The sequence below is a fragment of the Poecilia reticulata genome, chromosome 15 (genome assembly GCF_904066995.2).
Source record: "Poecilia reticulata chromosome 15, P_reticulata-male-v2, whole genome shotgun sequence".
Lineage (NCBI taxonomy): Eukaryota > Metazoa > Chordata > Actinopteri > Cyprinodontiformes > Poeciliidae > Poecilia > Poecilia reticulata.
This window is the reverse complement of record NC_088844.1, coordinates 19,868,986-19,891,766: the sequence shown is the minus strand read 5'-3', so window position 1 is coordinate 19,891,766 and position 22,781 is coordinate 19,868,986. Positions and strand designations below refer to the sequence as shown.

Sequence of the window (22,781 nt, the reverse complement as noted above, 5' to 3'; positions counted from 1 at the left end):
GAATATTAAAGAAATCCATTAAAAATTGTTAAACACCAGGAAGTCATTTCTATGCACTGTCCACCATATGCACGTAATATTTAGTTAGTCAATACTAACTGCATCAATGCAGTTTGACATGGAGATAAGCCTGTGGATGCCCAAGTTTCTGCATTATTAAATACGTTGTTCATCTTCCTCTTAATGGCCCTAAGGATTCTCAATAGGGTTTAGGTCAGATCAGTATTCTGGTCACGAGTACAATTATACTATGGTTATTAAACCAAATGTTGGTACTTTGCCAGTCTGGGCCATTGGTAAGTTCTGCTGAAAAGACAAACTCTGCCTCCACATGAAGCTTGTTAGCAAAGGCAAGACTGAAGTCATCCAAAATTTAATTTTGGATGACTGACTTTGCACTTCATAAACACAATGCATCATCATAAGCAGGTGAAATTACTTCCCAAATCATCACTGACTGGAAAAGTCCTACTGGACCACAAGCAGCTTGGATTATGTGGCTATTCACTCTTCCTCCAAAGTGTGAGATATTAGTTTTCAAAATAAATGTAAAATGGTATTTCATCCTCTAATTGGACTTTGGACCTCAGAGCAATAGTCTTGTCCTTATTCTCATTTGCCCAGAAGACATCTGACTTTATGACTTAGAGGTCCAGTTTTATATTTAGGTTATTATATTATATTCAACAATCAGATTAGTGTAATGTGCTACTATACCCACTCTTTCAAGTGTTTCAGGAAAATCTAATCATTCACATAACTTTCTAAAAATCAAACTATTAAATCTGGACTGTGGACACTGAAATTAATGTTGACAACATTTGTGCTTGCTGCTTTTGCATTGAGATGGTATTTTAGGCATTGCCATTTTAGTCTTAATGATCCTCATACTCAAAACTGCTTAAGAAAAAAAATGAACAAGCACCAATATAAGTTGAAATCTGCATTTACTTATTTTAACCAAGCCTGATGAAAGTATTACGCTTGATGTAAGGCATCCATCCATTAATATGTCATTGTACATAAATATACAATGTTGCTCGATTCTTTAAAGAAGGCTTTTACTGATTGGTTGCTTTTGTAGTCTTCTAGAGTTTTCAGAACTATTGCCGTTTTATATATTGTATATGTGGATGAGATAAACTTATAGCCACTGGTTTATAGATCTAGTCGTAATAAGCATTACATTACATTACACAGCAAACTTTACAGGCAATACAGTTAGTGTTGCTTAAATTATCTGGGAAATTTGAAATGTTATCCAGCCTTGACTTTAAAAAGAAAAATAAAACAGATACAAATCAGGAGATTTTTTTGCAGTTTTTTTAATTTATTTTATTTTATACATTGACTTCAGAATTTATCATTTATGACTAGAAATATTGTTTTTATGTTGATATTGAAGTTAATAAAGGTGTTCCTAAAAACTTTGTTAGAGGTATGAGTATTTTTCAAAATCAACTGACTTATTAATTTAATTAATTAATTAAATGAAAATAAAGATAAAAGATGACGAACCACACTTACCACTCAAGTCACATCGATACCATCACCAAGACAAAACATTCTTTAACATTCATTTGATAGATTTTAGATGGAATTAGTCCCCAGGATGAAAATACCCACCTTCGGTATTGTTGTCTTCTGGAGGCAAAGAGAGAGAGAGGGAGATATTCATTAAGCAGCATGCAGGATAGTACTGGCCATTGCATGTTGTCACCATGCAAGGCAATAAACATCACATGCAAGTGGCCTATTGCAACATCTCAAGAGAAAATACAAATTTATGTTGATCTGCTCTATTTTTGGTAACCTATAAGATAATCTAGGACCAACTTAGGCAAAGTTTATTCAGCTGTGTTTTTAAGAGAGCATAGAAAATTACTGATTTATTTATTAGGTCTCTTTGAAAATGTGTTTCAACTCATTAAATTATGACATCCAATGAAACTATTAATTCCAGTTCATATAGATTTATTTTGATAAATTTAAAATGTTATATTTATTCACTAAATTAAATGTTAAAAAAAATCTTGAAGCAAATTCAAAGCTCAGTTAATTCTTAATGAACTCTTCTTTGAAGATGAAGGTTTGAAGATCCGTTTTCTGTTTTACAAACTAAAGTGCTCCTAGGGACCCGCTCCTGACCTTCCGGGCAGCAAGCTGTGGCTTAGTAAGCGTATGTCTGTCCTAGAATATCAGACAGATCTAAAATGGTGTGAGCGCATTTGACTGTTTACAAATAAGCAAAAAGTACATTCTTCCACCTAAATCTTAAAACTGGCTTCACATTTAAATAATCAAAGAACCAGTATTGATCACAAAGCATGGGAAGGTGAAGGGGAGGAAAGCAACACAACTTGAGGCTGGTTCATCCTTCTGTGTTCATTGTCACTCATTAATGTTTTTATTTATTTCACTTTTCTTTAAAGATAGTTTAATCTCTACTGCTTCAAAATAATCACCATAAATGTTTTTTTTTTTTCTTAGATGAAAAGCTGCCTTATGTAATGAAATTCACAGCAAATGAAAATAATATAAACAAATGGAATCGATATATGTATATGTAAAACCTCTAATGTTTCAGAACAGGCAGTGAGATCTTGTGAAGGCATTTTCAGGAGATTTGGTTACAGCATTAAAGGCAAAGAATAGTGAGCGCATCCAGTTATACAAAAGATTGGCTCCTAAATGTCAATGCTTCTATTTTGATTTTGGCTATAAAGTGAGTTTTACGGCAGTGAGAAAGTCACTGTGAAATATGTTACTCTGATAAAGGAAGTAGACATAAATACATATTGATAAACTGATGGCGAATAGGTGAGGTACACAGCATGCCACCTGAGAGGATATAGATTAATTCGAAAAAGAAAAATGTGAGTTCAAACATGCAAAAATAAGAAAAAGAGAATGTGTAAGAGCAAATGTTAATTGCCTCTCAAAAAGGGGAGAAATACACTCAGAGTAGTTCTTAGGCTATTGTATTAGAACCAAATTTAAAGATATCCAGGTCTAGGTATAAACATGACAAAAACAACAAAAGAATGGTGTTTTGCATGCAACATCCATTTATAATTACTCAAAGTAATAGTTCTTGTGATTGGCCCAGTTTTTAACCATGCCATCAGGATCCCAGTTTTGACCACAATTTAAATTCCTACCTCTCCAAAATGGTTTCTTGCTCCAAGTTAAGCATTTTTTTACTTTGACCCAAAACTTACCATACCTTTTGGTTCCCTTTCCAAGTCAGACACCACACATAAAGTTACCAAAGGTTGTGGCAATGTACAAAAATGATTAAACGTCTATTAATTGGTTCAGATACATGACAACACCAGTTCTGTAAAGCTTAACAAAATTCAAGTGTGTTCATATTCTTTCTAAAGGTGTTGTCTTTATTAATAAAATTTCCAAATTTTCTTGGAAATACAGTATACTGCCTCACTTATCTAAGACTTTTTGAAAACAAATGCATATTTAAACAATCAAGCAGAATATGTTGCATGTGAGAAAGTTAGATGAATAAGACTGTGTGCATATACAGGAAGCAATCAAACTAAAACATGTCTCTTAGATAAATGAGATACTGCTGTCAAATAAACATGCAAACTGTTTGATGTCTGTTTTTTTTCCAATTCAATTATGAAAAGCACGCTGCTGAAATTAAAGGCATTCAGACAAAGCAAGCATGAGGCTGGCAGTTACAAATGACCAAAAAAAGGTGAAAAACATTAACAAATAAAAAACATTTGATTATGTCAAGACCCCAAAGGCACTGAAACATTTGCTACAACACATACTTTTCCATTTTTATAAAACATAACTGTAATGTTTGATGTGAGACATATTTAGGCTATGTATTTTAGATCTGTGAGTGGCCTGTGTGGGAAGGTTTTAAAAGTTTAGATGATTATACATACCTGTGGGATTAGCAAGATATTATACTGATTCCCTTTCTTTTATCAGCTTAAATCTTAAATTAGAAGCTATTAATTATTGATCCTATCTAATTATAGCTTTGGAGACATACAATATTTATGGCCTCCGTATTAAATCAGATCAGAGAACATTATCTTAGCATGATTCTCAACCTCCACAGGACGAAAATAGTGCCAAAAGTGAAACCACTGAAAATAAGCCACTTTCTTTGTGTGATTAGGCAGATGATTATAACTATTTTTGTTATTTGTGTTCAGTATAGGTTTGGCACAAAACAGATGTTAATAGTAAATATATTTCTATGGAATCTATTGACATAAATTTTACTTCGGCTGTAAGATTCATTTAGAAAAATAATCACAAATTAGGTCAATTTTGTGCAACAAGATAAGGAGAATAGGCACTTGACATGCTCATAGAATTTTGCAGAATCTTTCTTTCTCCAAATATGTTTGCAATGACATCAGTAAGCATCTCACTTGACCAGACTATTTTTTCCAGATTCAGAGGTTTAGTAATACACCTGTAAACAGTGCAATCAGTATGTTTGTTACAAATATAAATTTGGCCTTGAGGAAGCTCTTTGTTTTACATATCATAAGATGCTTCTTGTGTGATATGTTAGTACTGAGAAACATTTTCAAAGTTCAGCAGCTGCGGTTACAGCATATGATATTCATTTGGAGAGAGGGAAAAGATAGTTTTTTTAAATACCGTTACATTTTAGCTATTCTATTTTTTAAGTATTTTTTTTCTTCTGTTTTACATGCATTAACAAATAAAATATACATATGAAACAAGTTGTTGCTGACATGGCATGAATTTTATGTCAATAGCCCCCTTTAGACATTTACTTACTAAAAAAAATTGTCCTTTGCACTTATTTTCCCTACTGCATCTTATGAGATGAAATTCAAACAACCTCTAGGGGCCACATGGAACAAGGTTTCATTTGGTGGTTTTAAGAGCGAAATAAGCTTTTCCTTAATAGCAGTATCACCTCACAGAATCCATTAAAGCAAGTCACCATCACTCATCTCTCTCTCCCTCTTTCACACACACACAAATGCACTTCCATTTTTTTTTTTTCCACAAATGTACCCAGCTGGTTACATTCTAATCCACAGTTGTAAATCCATTTAATCCCCTTGACAAAGTGATCCTAGTGCTATTGTGCTGGTAACTCTACACCAAAATGCACTCAACTGTCTATCAAACAATCTGTGTCTCTGATAGTCTTACGCTGTTATGTTATGCACACAGAGCAGTCTATGGCTCAAGGAATATAATTACAAATACTAACTTAATGCCTCACTGAATGAAACATCTGGTGTACGATTTCTCCAAGAAAAACACACACAGACACACACGTGGGAAAATTAATCAATAAATTGATTTTCTTTTCGCTTTGCCTCATGCAGACATAATTCTGACAAAACACAAAATTGACCCCCCCCTCTTGACTGTGAGCTCCAAACCATGACAACTGTTCAAAGCCAAAGTGACAGGACATACAGTAGACATAAAAAAAAATAAAAAAAACTGGACATGCTTAGTCCACTACGATACATCATTCAAGCTACCCTCAAAATGCCATCGCCACACACTAACAGATGCAAGTCTGTCTTGTGTGTCTGAATGTATCTAGCTGAAGAGATGTAGGAAGAAGAGTCTTGTTGACATTTTAAATAAAGATGCATGCGTGACATTCACTAGACACCACACACAGCTATGGATATAATTCATTTTTCTCTGCTGAGTGACAATGTTGTAAGATCTTTTCTAGTTGAATAAACCTCCTGTTAAAGCCATAAGCACTGATGAGCTGGTGAATTTGTCTTCTCTTGCACTGGAATTACACTCATATTTTCTGAATCATTTCTTTTGGGTAGCAAAGAAAAACAAACAGAAGAGGCTACTCTGAACAACATTTAATCCAAACTAAAAGCTGAGATAGCTCCTGCAATGATGTTTAACTATATCTTAACAACACACAATTGCTTCCTAAATGCTCCAAATATTCAAAATAGTCTAACACAAACTTCACAGTCCAAGCAGCAGTAGTAGAATTCCATCAATGATTTCCTAAAACGGAGTTATACAGAATATTACATCCAAAATGAATACTGCTCTAATCAATTGATATTCTAACCGTGGGCAGAGCAACATAGTTAATTGTTTGATAACCAAAGAATCGTGACGTTTAACAAAGTTGGTCCATTCCACAAAATCCAGATGAAAACCGTAAATGTATAAATGCAGAAAAAAGCAGAAATTCTTTAATGTTGAAATTAAATTATCATTATTGGTTTAAAAGGTGCTTCTTTCATTTATAATGAACAGTAGAAATTTGCTCCCAACTGTTAAGAAATTAAAATAGTTTACAAATAATCTATTTAATTGAAAAATCCTCTGAAGGGTCAGATATTTACAGTTGGCTTGAGATTAAAGACGAGACAGATTCACAACTAATAGGTAAACATTTAAATGCTTTTTCTTAATAAGGTTTTACAAATATCCAACATGTTATATATTATTATTTTTTTTAATGTTTGGGGAATTATAGAAATGTAAAAATATAAATAAAAAGGGATGAGAGCACAAAATAGTGAGTTTTCACAAGAATTGCACAATTTTCAGCGTGTGGGTTTCATTTGTAAATAATTACAATGATTGTACATTTGTATGTTACAACACAACCCAATTCCTTTCAACTGACATTTTAATTTAAACAGTGGCAGCAGATGTTTTGATAGAAAATCTGAAAGACTAGCTCAGAAGCTACCAAGCATCGATTGGTTGTCAAACTACAACTTGGACAAACTCAAGAGTAATGAGTGGGTGCTCATCCCTTTCTACCACTAACCTAATGCATCTGTTCATAGCATTGAACAGCTCACCATTGCTCAATTATGTAATTGAAGCAACAAAAAAAAGGGTAAGAGAGGAAGTGCATGCATGGACTGAGTGACCAGCCATTCTGATAGAAACTAATAGCGACCACAGCTGTGGATAATTATACTCTCACTAATTTCAACTTCACTTCTAATTATTCAGTCACTGCTGGAGCTTTTACGCCTTCAGACCATTTCTGTCTTTGAATGAGCTTTTTAGAAAAATCCTCCCAGTGGGAATGGCCTTGCCAAACAGGACAGTGTCCAAATGGAAAATTCAAGGGTTTAAAAATGAACAATTTGTCATTGTATGACTTACTGATAGCAAAACTCAGTTCGAGGAAGCTACCAGAAGGCAAGCACTAGAAGAGGCAAGAAAGTAAATGCGTTTTTGAATGATCACAGTTTTTCTGTTTGTCTATTTTAATTTAAAGGAGAATTATTCTTTTAAGAAGTTGAGCACCAAAGCACAAAGAAACAAACAGTTGAAAAAATATTTTCCCCAGCGTTTAAGGGAAAGTACGCGTCTGAGGGATGGGAATGTTTTACAGTTCCTGCTACTCCAATAGAGGAGGATGGCATGAGCCTGAAGAAAATATGCCAGCATGGAGATTTTCACATAACAAAATGCTATCTTTTACTTGACTTTGCTTTTCTTTTTTTTTCTTTTTTTTTACTTTTGTTAGTGCAAAGTAAAATTAATAAACACTCTCTCAAAACAATATTCTATTTCACTGTATCTCAGCTCAGTTTATATAGTGTTGCACTTCAGCTGTTGTCTGCATGTACATTAGTTTCTTTAACCATCCAAGATCTGCAGCATTAACTCGAACCGACGTTTTTAGGGCAAAACAACATGTTCATGTTCTGATGAGAAAACTACAGTTTGCGTAGTGACATTCACTGTCCTCAGAAAAACATTTTACACAGCAACATCATTCTGATGCACTCAAGTCCTCACAAGCAAAACACAGTTGATTATGTACAGAAAAGTGAAACTTCTACATCCACTGCATGGCTCGCTAACATAATGAATGGCTATTCTGGTGACAGAGCTTTAGGAAAAAGAAAAACATAAAATAAGAGTGCCGATACCTGTGAACTCTGTCTCACAATGCTGGTGTGAGACAGAAGAAATTACCTCATTTAAATGCTGTCCAATTATCACAAGAGGACTTTGATATCACTATTGTGTTGAATGCCCATTGCGGTTTGAACTAATGTTCAATGTTTGGTGCTACGGAACGTGGTCACTCCAATCTAACCTTAAGCTTCATTCTAGCTTAATGTTGCCCACGCTTTTGTTCTCATAGACTTTTCTACATATTTCTCACTTTCAGGCAAGAAAATGCATATAGTTAGCATGAAACATAAACTCAAGGGAAAAACTATAAAAATGCCCTTTAGGGCACACAAATACACCTTTATCCTCTTTAGCAATTGGTCTATATTAAAAAGAGAGCTTTTAAATAAAACCTAAAAAGCAATAAACATTTTAGTATGTGTTCAATCTATTCATATACATTGCATTACACATTTAATGCTTAGTTTTATTTTGTACTCAAATAACATCAGTGATTGTGAATTAATTACTCTTATTATTCAGCTACTAACAGGCTCTCAGGACAGATGGTGTGTGGACATTGTATTCCAATCCAGATATCTCCAAAGAGACAGACCCGTTAGAGAGGATTGTGTGAGCAGATGTTCTCTCCATTCTTTTACATCTTACGTACGGGTTGGAGTGATCCAACAGGATAATCAGAGCAGCTTATACAGAAGTTCTAATAACCTTAATCCCAGGATTGACAATATCTGGGATAGTATTACCATTGTGGAGTCAATCTCTTTTGTGACGGGTATTAGCAGCGAAAGATGGCATTAAGAAATCAATGCAAGTGGAAAGTTTGTAAGTGTAGGCTCAGCATATTTCCAACTTGTTACAAAGTGCAGAATGGTGGCTATTTAAGACAGTATAAGTATAGGACTTCCTTAAGAAAATGAGTTTCCATTTCTAATACTGTTGACGTCTAACAAATCCCTATCTGAATAGTGGCTCTTGAGCTTAACCTAAAAAAAATACAGCAATAAGACATACTGAGTATTAATTCAACTAAGCTCTAAGCACGGTTACCATTAATCCACATCTTCACCCATTGTAAATAAAAAAACACATGCGAAAAAACTATCTAAAAATACATCATGTGCTAAATGAATTAACAGTGTCACTTGAAGCGAAGCAAAACTGAATTTAGATTTCATCTTCAGAAAAAATAAACAAGAAGGATGGTATGATTCTCCTTCAGGGTGAACACCCTCAGCGTGTTAGCCACTGCTGTTTAGTTGCCAAAAGTAGCTTAACATGTCTGATGTTATTCAATAACGGAATTACAAAGTCTGTAAACACGACTGTAACAAAAATGTTTCTGAAAACTATTTGTTTTTACTTGGTTTTGGCATCATTTCTTTGAAATTATTCATGTGCACTTTTGACTTGTTTTGGAATTTCAAACATTCGTTTTGCTGAAAGTGTCATATGCCAGGAAAAAATACTCGTGCTGTGTTTTGTGAATGTATTGCAACATCTGAACTTTTTGAAATATTGTCAGATTACAACCGCAAATGTATTTTTTTTTCATGTGTTGTGATAAACCAACATAAATGGGGTCATATGTCTAAAATTTAAAAGTTTATTTGTTTCAGTAACTCACTTCACCAAGTGAAATGCATTAGATTACTTGCACACAGGTGGATGTGTTCTGGCCTATTTCTGTTAACCCAGCTAATTTTTGGTTTACAGGTAATGAAAAAAACATTTAATTTGGGGGAATTTAGATTATACCAGATTTTTAAAAAAAGTGCTTTAACAAAAATGTGGGCTTCAGGAAAAACATATTTGCTTAAAGGTTATTTTCCAATAACCTTTAAGTTTGGTTAAGAAAGCAAAAAATATATGCTTTAGATTGTCGATTTCAGTATTTTTCGGTGTCTGGCTGAGACAGAGGTGTTATCTGCCAGAAATATTTTTTTTAAAAGCTGTCAAAAGAGTGTTGAAGAAATTTAGAAATTCCCTTTGATAATCAGTTGTTTATTTGTAGTAAAATGAAAATCCTCTGAGAAAATTTCTCTAATCATTTCATTAAAAATAGGTGTTTATGGACTCAGAGATAGAAGTACATATTTTTCTGAGTAAAGCTGCAGAAGGTCCGTCTTTCAGATATACAGTGAATCACGTGGTTTGTTACATGACAGGCATACTTGAAACAGGAGCATTCATTCACATTAATAATTCATCTTCTTCCACACAATATCTCAGTAGTTAAATTCATATGTGAACAAGGGCAAAGCTACTGAATACTAATTTGTTAAATCAAGAATTCGTGTAGAGCTGTACTTATAAATGAACTCAAATCTAGAGGAGCACTCAGAAAGCACGACTCTCTGCTAAAACCCAATGTTAATTTTTCTAAAGAAAATGATCATGATTGATAATCAAGAGTTCTGTTACTCACTTCTCCTTGTCTGGCTTGCCAGGAATCTAGAAATGCCTTAGACAAAATTTTGTTTTTCTTAAATAAATAATTATTTATATGTGTGTATATGTCTATGTACATATACACACATTATAGATGTGTATTTGTGCATAAACAGACATGATCAGCTGCAATATATTGGCCACACACTGGTAGAGTACCACAATAAAGGCTGTGGTGTGTTTTTCAGGCCACCATATTCCCCTGGTGCCAATCCGGCAGCATCCGATGGCATCTGTGGGAAGGTTACCAAACCCGCAAAGTTCCATCGCCAAACCCAAAGGGTGCTAGGATCTATGTTTAACATTATCAACATCCTGGTATCAGATACCCCAGGATACTCTCAGATGTTCTGTCAGACCACGACTACTTTGGTATAAAAACACAATTTTGGGTAGGAAAGGCACAATTTATCTTTGTATAAACATCTCAAATAGGTAATCAAATGAATAACATAAAACTTAAGCTAGTTAACAATACTTTGCGTTACATTATTTCTTCAGTGTATTTTGCCGTTTAAATCTACATGGCACAAAATATCAATTGTTGGCAAAATGAATAAAGCTAAAGTGAAACAAACAAAAACAAAGCTTCAGCAAAACTACTTTGTTGTTGAGAAAAATAAAATAAAATAAATAATATGCCAAGTAGTCTCACTCTTTTCAAAGGCAGGACCGCTCAATCATTATTGAAGAACCCATCAGCATTTGTTAGCTAAACAATTTCTAGCTTGCTTTTCTTATGAGGGAATGAGGGTTACTTGTAGTATCTTCACTGTGTCCCTCTGGAGTGAACTCAGGGGACACACTATTGCGTTGATGACCAGTAACACCACTTTGATCCATATTATTTGTCTTACCAACCTTATTTAAATGATGAGGAGGTTACTTAGTTTTCATATTTATTTTTTTTACAAGTCTCTCAGTACTGCAGAGATCCTCATAATTTTCCTTACTTTATTCTGGAACATTAACTGAACATTTTATTTTTGGGGGCCGTCTTTGTCGTGTTATTTAGAAACTGCCATTTTAACTAAGCAAAATACAATATCTTTGTATGAGTGCATAATATAGATGAGTCCACCTTTAAAGTAAAAGTTGAGAGATAATCAAATTGTATTTTATATTCAGAAAGTCATGTTAAAACCTTTTAATAGTTATGGAATAAGATACATTTGCAAGAAAGACACCATGAATAGCTTCCACAAAAGGTACTAATGAAATGCAAAAACACTTGCTGTGTATGATTCAGGAGGCATTTCGTAATTAATCCTGACAGACAAAGAGTACTGACAGTGGCACCTCAAATTTCTTGTGATGTTGCTAAACTAAAGTTGACTGATTTGCATAGAGCATTAATTAGAAATTATACAATTAACATTTCTCACATTCTATTAGGTCTCAAATAGTACAGTTTTTTCGACTATAACAATCCTACTATAATTCTCTCCAGAATATAGGTCACATCAGTCAGCAAATGTGTCATGAAGAGGAAAGACACATAAGTTGCACTGAACTTTAAGTCACATTTGTTTAGAAATTGACAAAAACTGAGAGGGACCTCGTCTGTGTTAATAATATGTGCGCAGCGGAGCAGTGACGCATTCAGTGTAAGTTCGGGGTGATAGAGAGGCGGTTGCATGACATGAAGCTGCAACATCAAGACGACCTGACAGCAAAGTCATTCATATTCATCTCCTCGGCAATGGATGTGTTAAGCGCAATTGTCAGGCTTCTGAAAAGTATGTACAGAATATTCCTAAGCACTCAATCCTTGGTTGGGCCTCCTCTTGCATGAATTACTGCACCAATGTGACGTGGCTTAGAGGCAATTAGCTTGTGGCATAGGTCTGTAAACACCTACATTTATTACAATGACCAACGTCATTTAAAAAAAAAAAAGATTAAAAGAAAACTTGTTTTTGTCTTTGTTGTCTGTGTACAAGTAGACTTATGTTCTTATCCGGCAACACCAATGCTTGAAGCTCATTGAACGAAACCCCATGTAACACTACAAGAAAGTCACATAGCTCACACAGTAACTGTTTCAGACACAGACCAGCCAAACTTTGTTTATAAGGAAGGATACATGTCAATGGGATGCATTTGCCAAAGTAACCTCTGATCTTTCTCTGATAGATGGATCCTATGAGATATTGAGACAACCAAATGATTATCCGTCCAAACCTCTTCCACCTTTCCTTACAATTTCTTTGCACTCCAGATTCATCCGTTCCTTGTACAACTGGAGAAGTTGTACCAATAAAGAGTAACAGACTCAATTTCCAAATGTTGGAAAACTTAACTTGACTAACAATAAACGATATTTTAAATTTAAATGAATATATGAAGGAATACAATATAGAATACAATAACTTACAGGTTATCAAATCAGTGTCAGTTGACAGGATCAACTAGTTTGCCTGTTGGGATTTTTAAAGTCCAGTAGGTGTCAGTATTAAGTGACACAGTATCGACACAATACGGTTTGTTAATGTGTCAAAACATTTAATGATGCCTCATCACTACTGTGGCACAGCATAGGTGTAATGGAAGCCCAGATTGAGTTAACAGCTGCCTTCAGGTCATCTGCCTTGTTGGGTCCGATGTCTCTCATCTTCCTGTTGACAACAGCCCATAGATTGTTCTATGAGGTTAAAGGTCAAGGGAGTCTTCTGACCAGTCAAGAACAGGACTGGTCATGTTTAATAAGTTAAAAGCCTTCAGCTTATCCATAATGCTGCAGCAAGGGTTCTGTTGAGACATTGAACCAGCTTTTAGAACCTTTGGCAGTGTGGACAGGTGCCAAGTCCTGCTGGAATATAAAATCAGCATCTCCATACAACATGTCCGCAGAGGGGAGCATGAAGTGCTCTAGAATTTCCTTGTAGACTGTGATCTTCATTAAACACAGTGAACCAACACCAGCAGATGACATGACATCGATCACCATCACTGACTGTGAAAATTTCACACTGGACTTCAAGCAATGTTCATTCTGACTCTCCACTCTTCCTCAAGGCGGTGGGATCTTGATTTCCAAATGCAGAATTTACTTTCATCTGAAGACAAAACGCTGGACCAAAGCACTATTCCTTTTCTGTTTAACCCAGGTAAGACACCTCTAACATCTCTGGTTCAGGAGTGGCTTGACACGGGGAATACAACATTTGTAGCCCAAGTCTAGTATTCATCCGTGTACTGGCTCTTCTGGAATTAATTACATTTGACTATCCTCTCAAGACTGTGGTTCTCCCCGTTACTGGTGCAGCTTTCCTTCCAGACTTCTTCCTTCCACTCAATTTTCTGTTAATACGCTTGGATTACAGAACTCTGAACAACCGGCTCCTTCAGCAATGACCTTTTGTGGCTTACCCTCCTTGTGAAGGGTGTCAGTGACTGATTATGTAGCCTGCTAACCCGTCAGAGACTATTTAACGGCTCAGGAAACCTTTGCAGGTGTTTTGAGTTAATTAGATGATTAGGGTGTGACAGTAGGAGATTCTTTTATCACAGAATTCTAATTGACGGGGACACTGAATTTTCATTATCTCCGAACCATAATTATCAAAATTACAAGAAACAAAAGCTTGAAATATATAACTGTATGTTTGATGAATCTAGATAATATGTTTCACTTTCTGAGATGACGGGCAAGAAAAACTGTACTTTAAATTTTTTTAGATGTACCAGTATACTGTCTCCCGATTACGCAAATAACTAAATGCTATCTGGTGATATGCTTAAAAATAAATAATAGAAAAGGGCAAATAAAATCATGTCCAGAATTCAGTCTGCCCTACTTTCTCACTTCTACTGATTTATGGTTGAACAATGTATGATGAAGTAAATATGGTTCCATTTTATAATGATAAAATATGCACTTATCCAGTGCATCTATGTTATTTATCTAATGAGAAACAAAAGGACAGATTCAAGAGAACTTTTTTGATTGAACGGTGCATTTAAATAATTGTTTCAACCAATTGTGGGGATTTGTGCATGTGTATGCTTGTGTTTGACATCATGTAATGTCCACGCTTGCAGTTGGATGGGGAGAAGTTGACAGGTCTGGTAGCAAATCCCATAATCCTTTCATCTGATCAAAGTAACAAAACAGTTTTTAAATTATCCAATCCACAAATAAGTTTGAAATTTCAATATACTCCTAAACCAAATCCTTGTATAGTCACCAGATAGATTTGGAAAAGTTGAAAGAACAGCTTTGCTGTCTTTTAAAAAAAAATAAATTTATCTTTCACTTCTAAATGCTTGACGCTAACATGGATGAGATGGCTTATTTGAGAGGTTGCCAGCAAACAAAGACATAGTTTCAGTCCCAATTATCCAAATCCCAATTTGACTTTTTTTTTTTTTTTTTTTTACAGATTTTCTATGCAGTCCTTTGGACGTTTTCCCACACTGGGGGCCTGAGGGATTGACTAAAAAACAAACTGAATTACAAAAATCAAGGAACACACCAGGCAGATCAGAAATAAAGTTATGAAAATGTTCAAAGTTTAAAATAAGTTAAAAGCTTTCAGCTTATCCATAATGCTGCAGCAAGGGTTCTGTTGAAAACTGAAACTAGAAACTTTTTTTTTTTTTTACTCAACGAAAAATTCAAGAAACGATTATATAAAGCACATAATAGAGGTCCATCTTATATTAAAGAACTGCTTGCTATATTCCGAACAAAATACTTTTTTTCTTACACTACAGGGCTATTGATGGACGCCAGAGTTTCTAAAAGTAAAAAAGGAGTCAGATATTTTAATGCTCCAATTCACATGTGGAAACAGCTTTAGTCTTGGACGCTAAAACTTTTTTTAATAAGGTTTACTTCCAGGTTTTGCCCTTTAGCTGTGACATCTTCCTGCAGATAGCTATAAGTTGAGCTTTTGGTGCCAATAACTTTATGCTCTCTCACTAGACCCGGCATTTCTGTGGTAGGCCATGTCTGTCTCTTAAGCTATGCATATTTCTGTCTCCTATAGATTTTACTACTGGCTCAGAGTTTCTTTGTTTAACTTCCAATCCTATGAAGTCACTAAAATAACTACTGCTGTGATTAACTGCTAAAAGTTTTTACTGAACTGACAGGTTGGGCAGGGACAGCGTTAAGGCTCATGGCAACTACGGACATCTTGTTGGTGGTAACATCATAATGGGCGATCTTTGAGCAAAGGCAGGTTGTATCATCTTTTAGAGGCTGCAAAGGGGTTGATACTGGGTTAGAGAGGCAAACAGAGCTGCAATGCAACGATTTAGGTCAAAACAATTGTTAATAGTCTGGGCACAATCCAGGCCTAAATCCAAATGAACATCTGTAGCACAACTTGAAAATTGAGGCTCAGAGACACACTCTCAAGCCAATGAGTGAGGTTGAGTATCCATCAAGTCAAGCTAGAAGAGAGTTAACTCTACTATGTTAGATTTCAAAAGGTTAGAAAACATTTCCCGACATACTGCTGAGAAATAAAATAGGGTGAGAAAGAAAGTAACTTTTCCTTCCACTCTTAGTATAACTTTCTCGTTGTTTCACAAGTGTAAATAATATGTAAACACTGTGTTTACTTTTTTTATTTTGACTTGTGCATTATTGCAATTATGCATTATATTGCGTTTTGGCAATTTCAGAAGTCCCTCTGTACTTGCAGTCCAACTCTATTACTACTTGTAAAAGTGTTCTTTCTTACAGATTTATAGGGTTGGTGTGTTTTATAATTATTTTATGAATCCGTGTCAACAGCCACAGGCAACAATTTTTTAATCAAAAACGATGAAGGCCCTCTTCTATACAGCCCTGCTCTGCTCCATAAAGTTAACAACTAACAAGTGTAAATTGGTTTTGGGTCATGCTTAGTGGATGTGAAGTTTTCTGTCTCCTTGGAAAAACACAACTTAATAAGGGTGTATGTATTATATTGTCAAAACTGTTAATGCAAACCAATCAGGGCCACGCAATTTCTCTTGAAACTCCTAGAGCACCAAAGCTTTCTAAAGTGCTACAAAAAGGCAGCACTTTCTAATTATGTAAGAGAATCATCTTTTATTTCATAATTTGCATATTTATTTCTAGGAGGTCAGAAGCATAACACAAGGAGAGAAGTGACATCGGCACATTACACCGATTGCTGGTTTGTAATCAGGTCAGAAAAGTGGGTTCATACTTAGACTGAAAATATCTAAACTGAGCGAACAGATGCACAATGCTAAATTTAGACCATCAGAATGAGGAAAACATGCCACTTTTTTGTCATCACACCTATTGAAACTTGCAAAATAATTTATTTATAAGCATGCTTATGCTTCATATACAGTAAGTAACTCTCAGGACATGTCTTCCCCCATTATAGCCAACACCCCTATGATGATGCAGATTCTCAAAAGGGCTTTTAAACAATAAGGAAAAGCTTTCAGACCATCATAGTAATGACTCCATTCCCCACTGACTGTGACTGTTCAATACTCCTGTAGCAAAAAAAATAATGTTTTCTCATCAGTAAATTTTTAAGCTCAAGTCTTTTGTCATGAAATGCTCTCATGTGACAATCACAATTTCTTCATCTGATTCACAAAAACAAAAACCAACTTTGGGACAAACATCAAATAGCACACCCAGAAGAAAGCCCTCTCCAGGAATTCATTTAGGACCATATCCGACAATACCTTGCAATACTACAACTGGGCAGTGAATATTGCTGATGCTTGTGTATTGAGACAGATTTGTTTAGACACTTTATGCCTCTTAAAATGGCAAAGTCATTATGATGTTCTGATATGCCTTTAGCTGTAATGGAACCTACACAAACATTAGTGGCAGGTCCAAGCACATGTACGGCCACAATAATGTTTCATTTCAAATTTATGAATGTAATCTGTTAGATGAACTGATACAGGCTGCTAGATGTAAAGAAATAACTAATGTATTATATGCAAGTTATACTACTGAGGTCATAGGGCTCTAGCGTTTTTTTCTCAAGAGCGGTTCCAGGTCTTAATTCCTCAAGCTAAAACCATTTATTAACTATTTGTGTAAAAGAACTGGATTTATTTTACACAATCAAAGCACATGCTCAGTGCCACATCTCTAGGCTCTCATTCAGTACCTTTGTTTTAATAGGATTTTTCTCTGAATAGGATTGGAATGCAAGGAGATGGAAGAAAGGCACAAATCAAAAATTTACTTAGTAATTTAAGATGGTAATATTAGAGCCTGGCTTGCTGGAAATACTAATTCTGTTTTGAATAATGCCATATATATGATAAACAGCGACCTGTCCATGGTGGACCCTGCCTCTCACCCAATGACTGCTGGGTGAGACTACTCACCCTTCAAGGATAAGAAATGGTTACAGGTAATCTATGGATGGGTCTTTTAAACAACAAGCAATATTTGTGAATGCCTCACATTTACACTAGTTTATAGTGTAAAAGCCCACAGCACCAGGTGTGGTGAAAAACAAAAGCTACACATAATGCATGAGGAAAGGATTATTAACATTACCTTGCAATATTTAAAACTTAAATCAAGCTTGATATAGCAACTTCAGAATTTAGCTGTAAGTAGCAACAGCCCTTTATGAAGTATTCCCCTACTTGTATCACGTTATAAGAGTTATATCACCGCATCACAGAAAATGTGAGGCCTTTTTATAATTTGAATGTCAAGGTTGAATTAAGCAAATCAACCACAGTCAACTTGGAAGTTTAACACATGGTCCTTCCAACAATTTGATTGGTTTGTCTAGATGAGCCCGCCTTGCTGCTCATGTTTGAAGGAGTTCTAGGTCGATTGTTGGTGCTACGTAGCACCGCTTTTTCAGTTTCTAAGCCAGAGCTTTCAGCATGGGAAACAGAAGGAAAATGTTCATAGCATGTAGTTCCAACCAGTTTAGAATAGGAAAGTTTGAGGCAGAAATAAAAAAAAACAACTTTACTGTAGAGGGAATTATTCACTGTGTCTGTGCATAAGGGTTGTAAAGAAATCTAATAAAACATTTTACGACCAAACAAAAATTTATTAAACAGTATTTAGCCTGTGCACTTTGTAATACAGTTTTTATACTACCCTAAAAAAAATTAAAGGGGATTAATTTAGAATAATTTATGCAATAGATCTAAGTTATTTGAAAGTAGCTCCGTGAGCTTATAGTTGAAAAGATCCATGCTGTGAAAAAGTCACAAAACAAATTACATTGTTGCTGCATGAAAAAAAAACAATGTTTTTTTAAGAATGATTATCCACGGATGTCCACAATAAGAACTAAAGAAGGAAAACAGAAAACATGCAAATTTGCAGATACAAGCAGTAGTTGTTTTAAAGATATTTTAATTGTATTATTTCCATTACCTTTAAAGGACTTCTATGTTCCCTTTGTCTTTATATTTAACTGGTCTATTGTTCCTGTTTTTCTTATTTGCAACACATTCTTTTCTCTGATCAAAAGCTGTGATAAAGGTCATTTTTGTTGTTTCAATTAATACGTTTTACTTCAAACTAAAATTATTATTAAAAATTTATAGTTTATTCAATCAAAATACTGTCCTGTATGCCTGCTTAGTGTGAAGCTCTGTGTATTTTCAGCAACAATATAACACTATAATCCTCTCATTAATCCATAAACTCCACCCTGTTAGCATGTGGGTTCTCTTCTATTGCCATCATCTAATTTGTTTTATGAGATCAATGATATCACTCATGTTTACTCCATCGACTATGATGACAATCATTGCTCTTTAATTTGCAGCAATTCACTGGAGATACTTTATAGGTCAACTGATCCCCACAGACCTGCTTTATAGTTATAGAGGACACCTTTGGGGGATGAAAGTTACCTGCATTGCTTGCTAATGAGGCCTTCAAGGAGATTTAACTTTACAAACAACTGTATAGCAGATCAATAGCACACGACCAGAGCTTACCCAGATAAAGGAAGGGAATCCATTACTTTTGAGCTAATGTTGAGTTCAACAATTTGGGTTAATTTGTGTAATGTCAAAACCACGATGTGCTGAATTACAAAGTCCAGGTCTTACCTTCACTGCAGTCCTGCCCTTGGAAGCCAGTGTGAGAGCAGTCGCATGTCGGTTCATTGTTAATTAAACTGCAGACTCCTCCATTTAAGCACATGTTGGCTGTCCCACAGACATCCATTAAGACCCCCTCGCTGTTGATCATTTCAGACTCCGTGTTGTTGACCTTTATATCTGTTATCCATCCTGCAAAAGGTGGCTGATCCTTAACCGCTGCCGACGTCAAGCGCAACGCCACAGACCTTAGCTCCGGCGGTATTCCACCAACGAACAAATGGCTGAAGACAGTCATGTCTCGTCTTTTCGACTTCACTTCCACCCACTTTATCTCGCCATCCACAGAAAGGGTTGTGTTCTTAAAGCTTCTCCTGATCGTGACGTTGTGCCATTGGCTGTCGTTGACCGCAGTGTCAGACACCACGGTTGCAGGCTCTGCGCAGAAGATTGAGTAGCGAAGGCTGAGTTTGCCGTTTATTAGGAAAAGTTCTAAAAAGTCACAAAATCCCTCGTCGTCAAAGTAAACAAGGACCCCATGGGAGCTCTTTGTTTTCATGTTGAAGCTCATTTCACTTTCGCAACATGCATTCCACACTGGAAACCTAGCCCACTGTCCCTCAGTACCTGTAAATTCTAGACAGGTGCCTATTTCCATGAAGCAGCATATGAGGATCCCAACCCATATGAAATGGGCACCGTGCAGCTTTTGTACAACCATTGTGCGATTCCAAACTTGGTAGACTGTAGTTAGGAGTAATCGCTTATGAACTTACATATATGTATCTTGGGTTACGCAAAAAAGTATGTTGGGTCAACTGTGATAAAAGTCTGGTGTAGCACTGACTGCCTAAGTAAATTTGTGAGTGTGAACTGCTGCATTGTAAGGTATAAGATTACATGTTAGCACAGGTTTAACTGACAAATGATTAAGCCAACACTTGTTTCCTGGAGCAGACAGCATTACTTAAATCTGTCCAGGCCAGTGGCCCAATATCTCACTGTTCTCGCCAAAACAGTTTAAACTCTTCGAAGGTTCTCTCTGCCATAACTCACTTCAAGCATGCGATTCAGATATCTCCTGGCTACACAAACAGTGTCTATTTCATGTAATAATAAAAAGTTGAAATGGCAGCTTTAATTTTCATGTTTAAGTGCATTTTCTCTGGCGAGCCGCTGGAATTCTTGTTTAGGGCTTTCCTCCCCGTGTCCTAGCTAACAGAGTCGAAAAATGCCACAAGGAGTCACGTTGGCTGATAAGCTCAGCATAAGACACAGTTTGCCTGTCAAGGCACTTCTCTGCGTTGATGCGCTCTGCAAAAAAGAAAAGAAAAAAAAAAAGCAGATTTAATACAGCATCAGCATTTTCAACATATCCATTTCCAAGTCCACTTTGGCAATGCCTTCAGGCTAGAATTAGACTAATACTGTGATTAAGTTGAAGTATAGCCAGGGAGCCCTTTGTCACAATAAGCACAAGCTGTATCATTAGATTACCATCACCAGTTCTTTCCAGGAAGCAAGCTGCTGCACTTGACAATCACACATATGAGTTCATCTCACTGGCCATATCTGTAGTAGAGTATTTAAACTCTATGAAGGGAAAAAGTCACAAATTGTTCAAAACAGTAACATTCTGGGTCTTAATTGCAATAAAAGATTAACAAAGAGAAATGCATCCCTCGGATCTTGTCTTGGGAAACATTTACAATTAGGAGGGGTGAGACCAGATCTACAGAGCGTTTACCTCAGCATTCCGTTAAACATGCCCTGAATGCTCTGCTGCTGGCTGAACACTAAACATGAGAATAAGTGCGTCACTTGATTCACAATGGTCGGTTTGTGTTCGTCACCCTCACACACAAAGCCACAAAGACCACCTTTCCCAAAAAATCTCTGGATCTCAGTCAGAATCCCCAACTGTGCTTTTCGTGGCCGTTTGTCATATTATTGCATTCCAGTTTCACTTATATTGGCATTTCTTTAAATCTAAAATGACAATGAATATTACACTGAGAAAGAAGCAAAACTCTTTAATTTCTCCGCAGCATTTCAAATAGAGAAAACATATTGGTCTAGCAAATAGAAAAGGTTGGACGCTGGCTTTAATTAAAAATTATACTTTAAATAGACTGAATTAGCTCGGTAAACTGCACAATAACTGTCCGCGATGGTTTTCAAAGATGATAATGCTTTTATCTCATAAATTAGATCTTCATCGGAATTTCACGTTTCGCTCAAAAGCCCCCTCCTCCAATCGCCCATACCTTCACATCTACCGCTACAACACAACCGGTTAGGGATTATATTTACGTATTAGTGGGATTAATTACTTATTCAAGTATTAATATTTTTTTTATTTATTTATTTATTTATTTTTGCTGGAGCAATATGCAACATATTCTTCTACCTTTCCGCGTAGACCTCTACTTCCACGGGACCCCTAAACAGTTGCACGAAGAAAATGAGAAAACGATTCGAAAAGCTCCTATTAATCAGCATCGTCCATATTTCCGCGTCTGTTGGAGAGCCCGAGTCTAAAATCCTCTTTTGACGATCAAGATCTGCTTTCAAGTGAATCACAGCATCAGCCTGAGCGAGGGAAAGAGTCAGAGAGAGAGAGAGAGAGAGAGAGACAGCGAGATGTGTCCACTTTCACTCAAACTCCGCTCAAATCTTAAAAGCTTAGGAGAAATTACCTGAAATGCCGTGTCCTCCAAATGTGACTCACGGTATGAATGAAGAAGAACCAGATATATAAAATGGGAGTGGATGGAGTTGGCGAGCAGCGCGGGACGGAAAAAAAAAAAAAAAAAATCCAGTTATCTCTGTAGAAGAGGAGGTGCAGTCGAGTTTCTGTGTTCAGCTTATCCAGCGACTGTCAGGAGCCACAGACAGAGCGTTTATCACGTGTCTCTTCGTGATATCTACCGGGGAGGGGCAGAATGCAGTCCCTTGGACAGCGCATCTGCTTTCATGTGCATCAGTTCACGGCTGTTAATAGTGAAATCAACTTTAGGTGAAAGATTGGACGAACTAATAACTCAGGACACCCAATATTCTGTCTGTATAAAGTAGGATATCCTAACTAGGTTGTGGTTTGTCTGGGATTCAGCTGAATGAGCTGAAAGTCTGTGTCGTTTTTTGTTCAAAGTCCAAGCAGGTTGCCTTGTTTTTGTACAGCCACTTTGGTTATATGTTGTAAGCCACGTTCAGAACAATTGCAACAGAGAATAACTTTTTCCAAATTGTTTGAACTACCGTGTAGAAATAAACCCAGTAACTCTCATCCAATTCTAGTCAAGATGTGTAAAAACCCTTAAGATAAATTAATTCTTAATTGCAGTAGTAAAGAACATTTGTGAGAAATTAAAACTTTAATC

The 22,781-nt window shown here is 35.9% G+C and overlaps 1 protein-coding gene across 29 annotated transcripts in view; it reads right to left on the bottom strand.

The window, feature by feature from the left end:
* Positions 1 to 22,436, bottom strand: part of LOC103477041 (neurexin-1a) — a 264,906-nt gene extending 242,470 nt beyond the window's left edge. For 10 of the 29 annotated variants that reach the window (XM_008429905.3, XM_008429899.3, XM_008429902.3 and 7 more), the window contains exons 1-4: positions 22,098 to 22,434; positions 21,809 to 21,990; positions 19,408 to 20,712; positions 1,627 to 1,644 (exon numbers count right to left, since the gene is read on the bottom strand). In XM_008429905.3, coding sequence (XP_008428127.1) covers positions 1,627 to 1,644; positions 19,408 to 20,119 — 730 coding nt within the window. In that variant the 5' untranslated portion in view covers positions 20,120 to 20,712; positions 21,809 to 21,990; positions 22,098 to 22,434. Of the gene's footprint in view, positions 1 to 1,626; positions 1,645 to 19,407; positions 20,713 to 21,808; positions 21,991 to 22,097 lie in introns of all 29 variants that reach the window. The other 19 variants (XM_008429894.3, XM_008429906.3, XM_008429900.3 and 16 more) reach the window with 7 other exon arrangements.
* Positions 22,437 to 22,781: the final 345 nt, after the last annotated feature.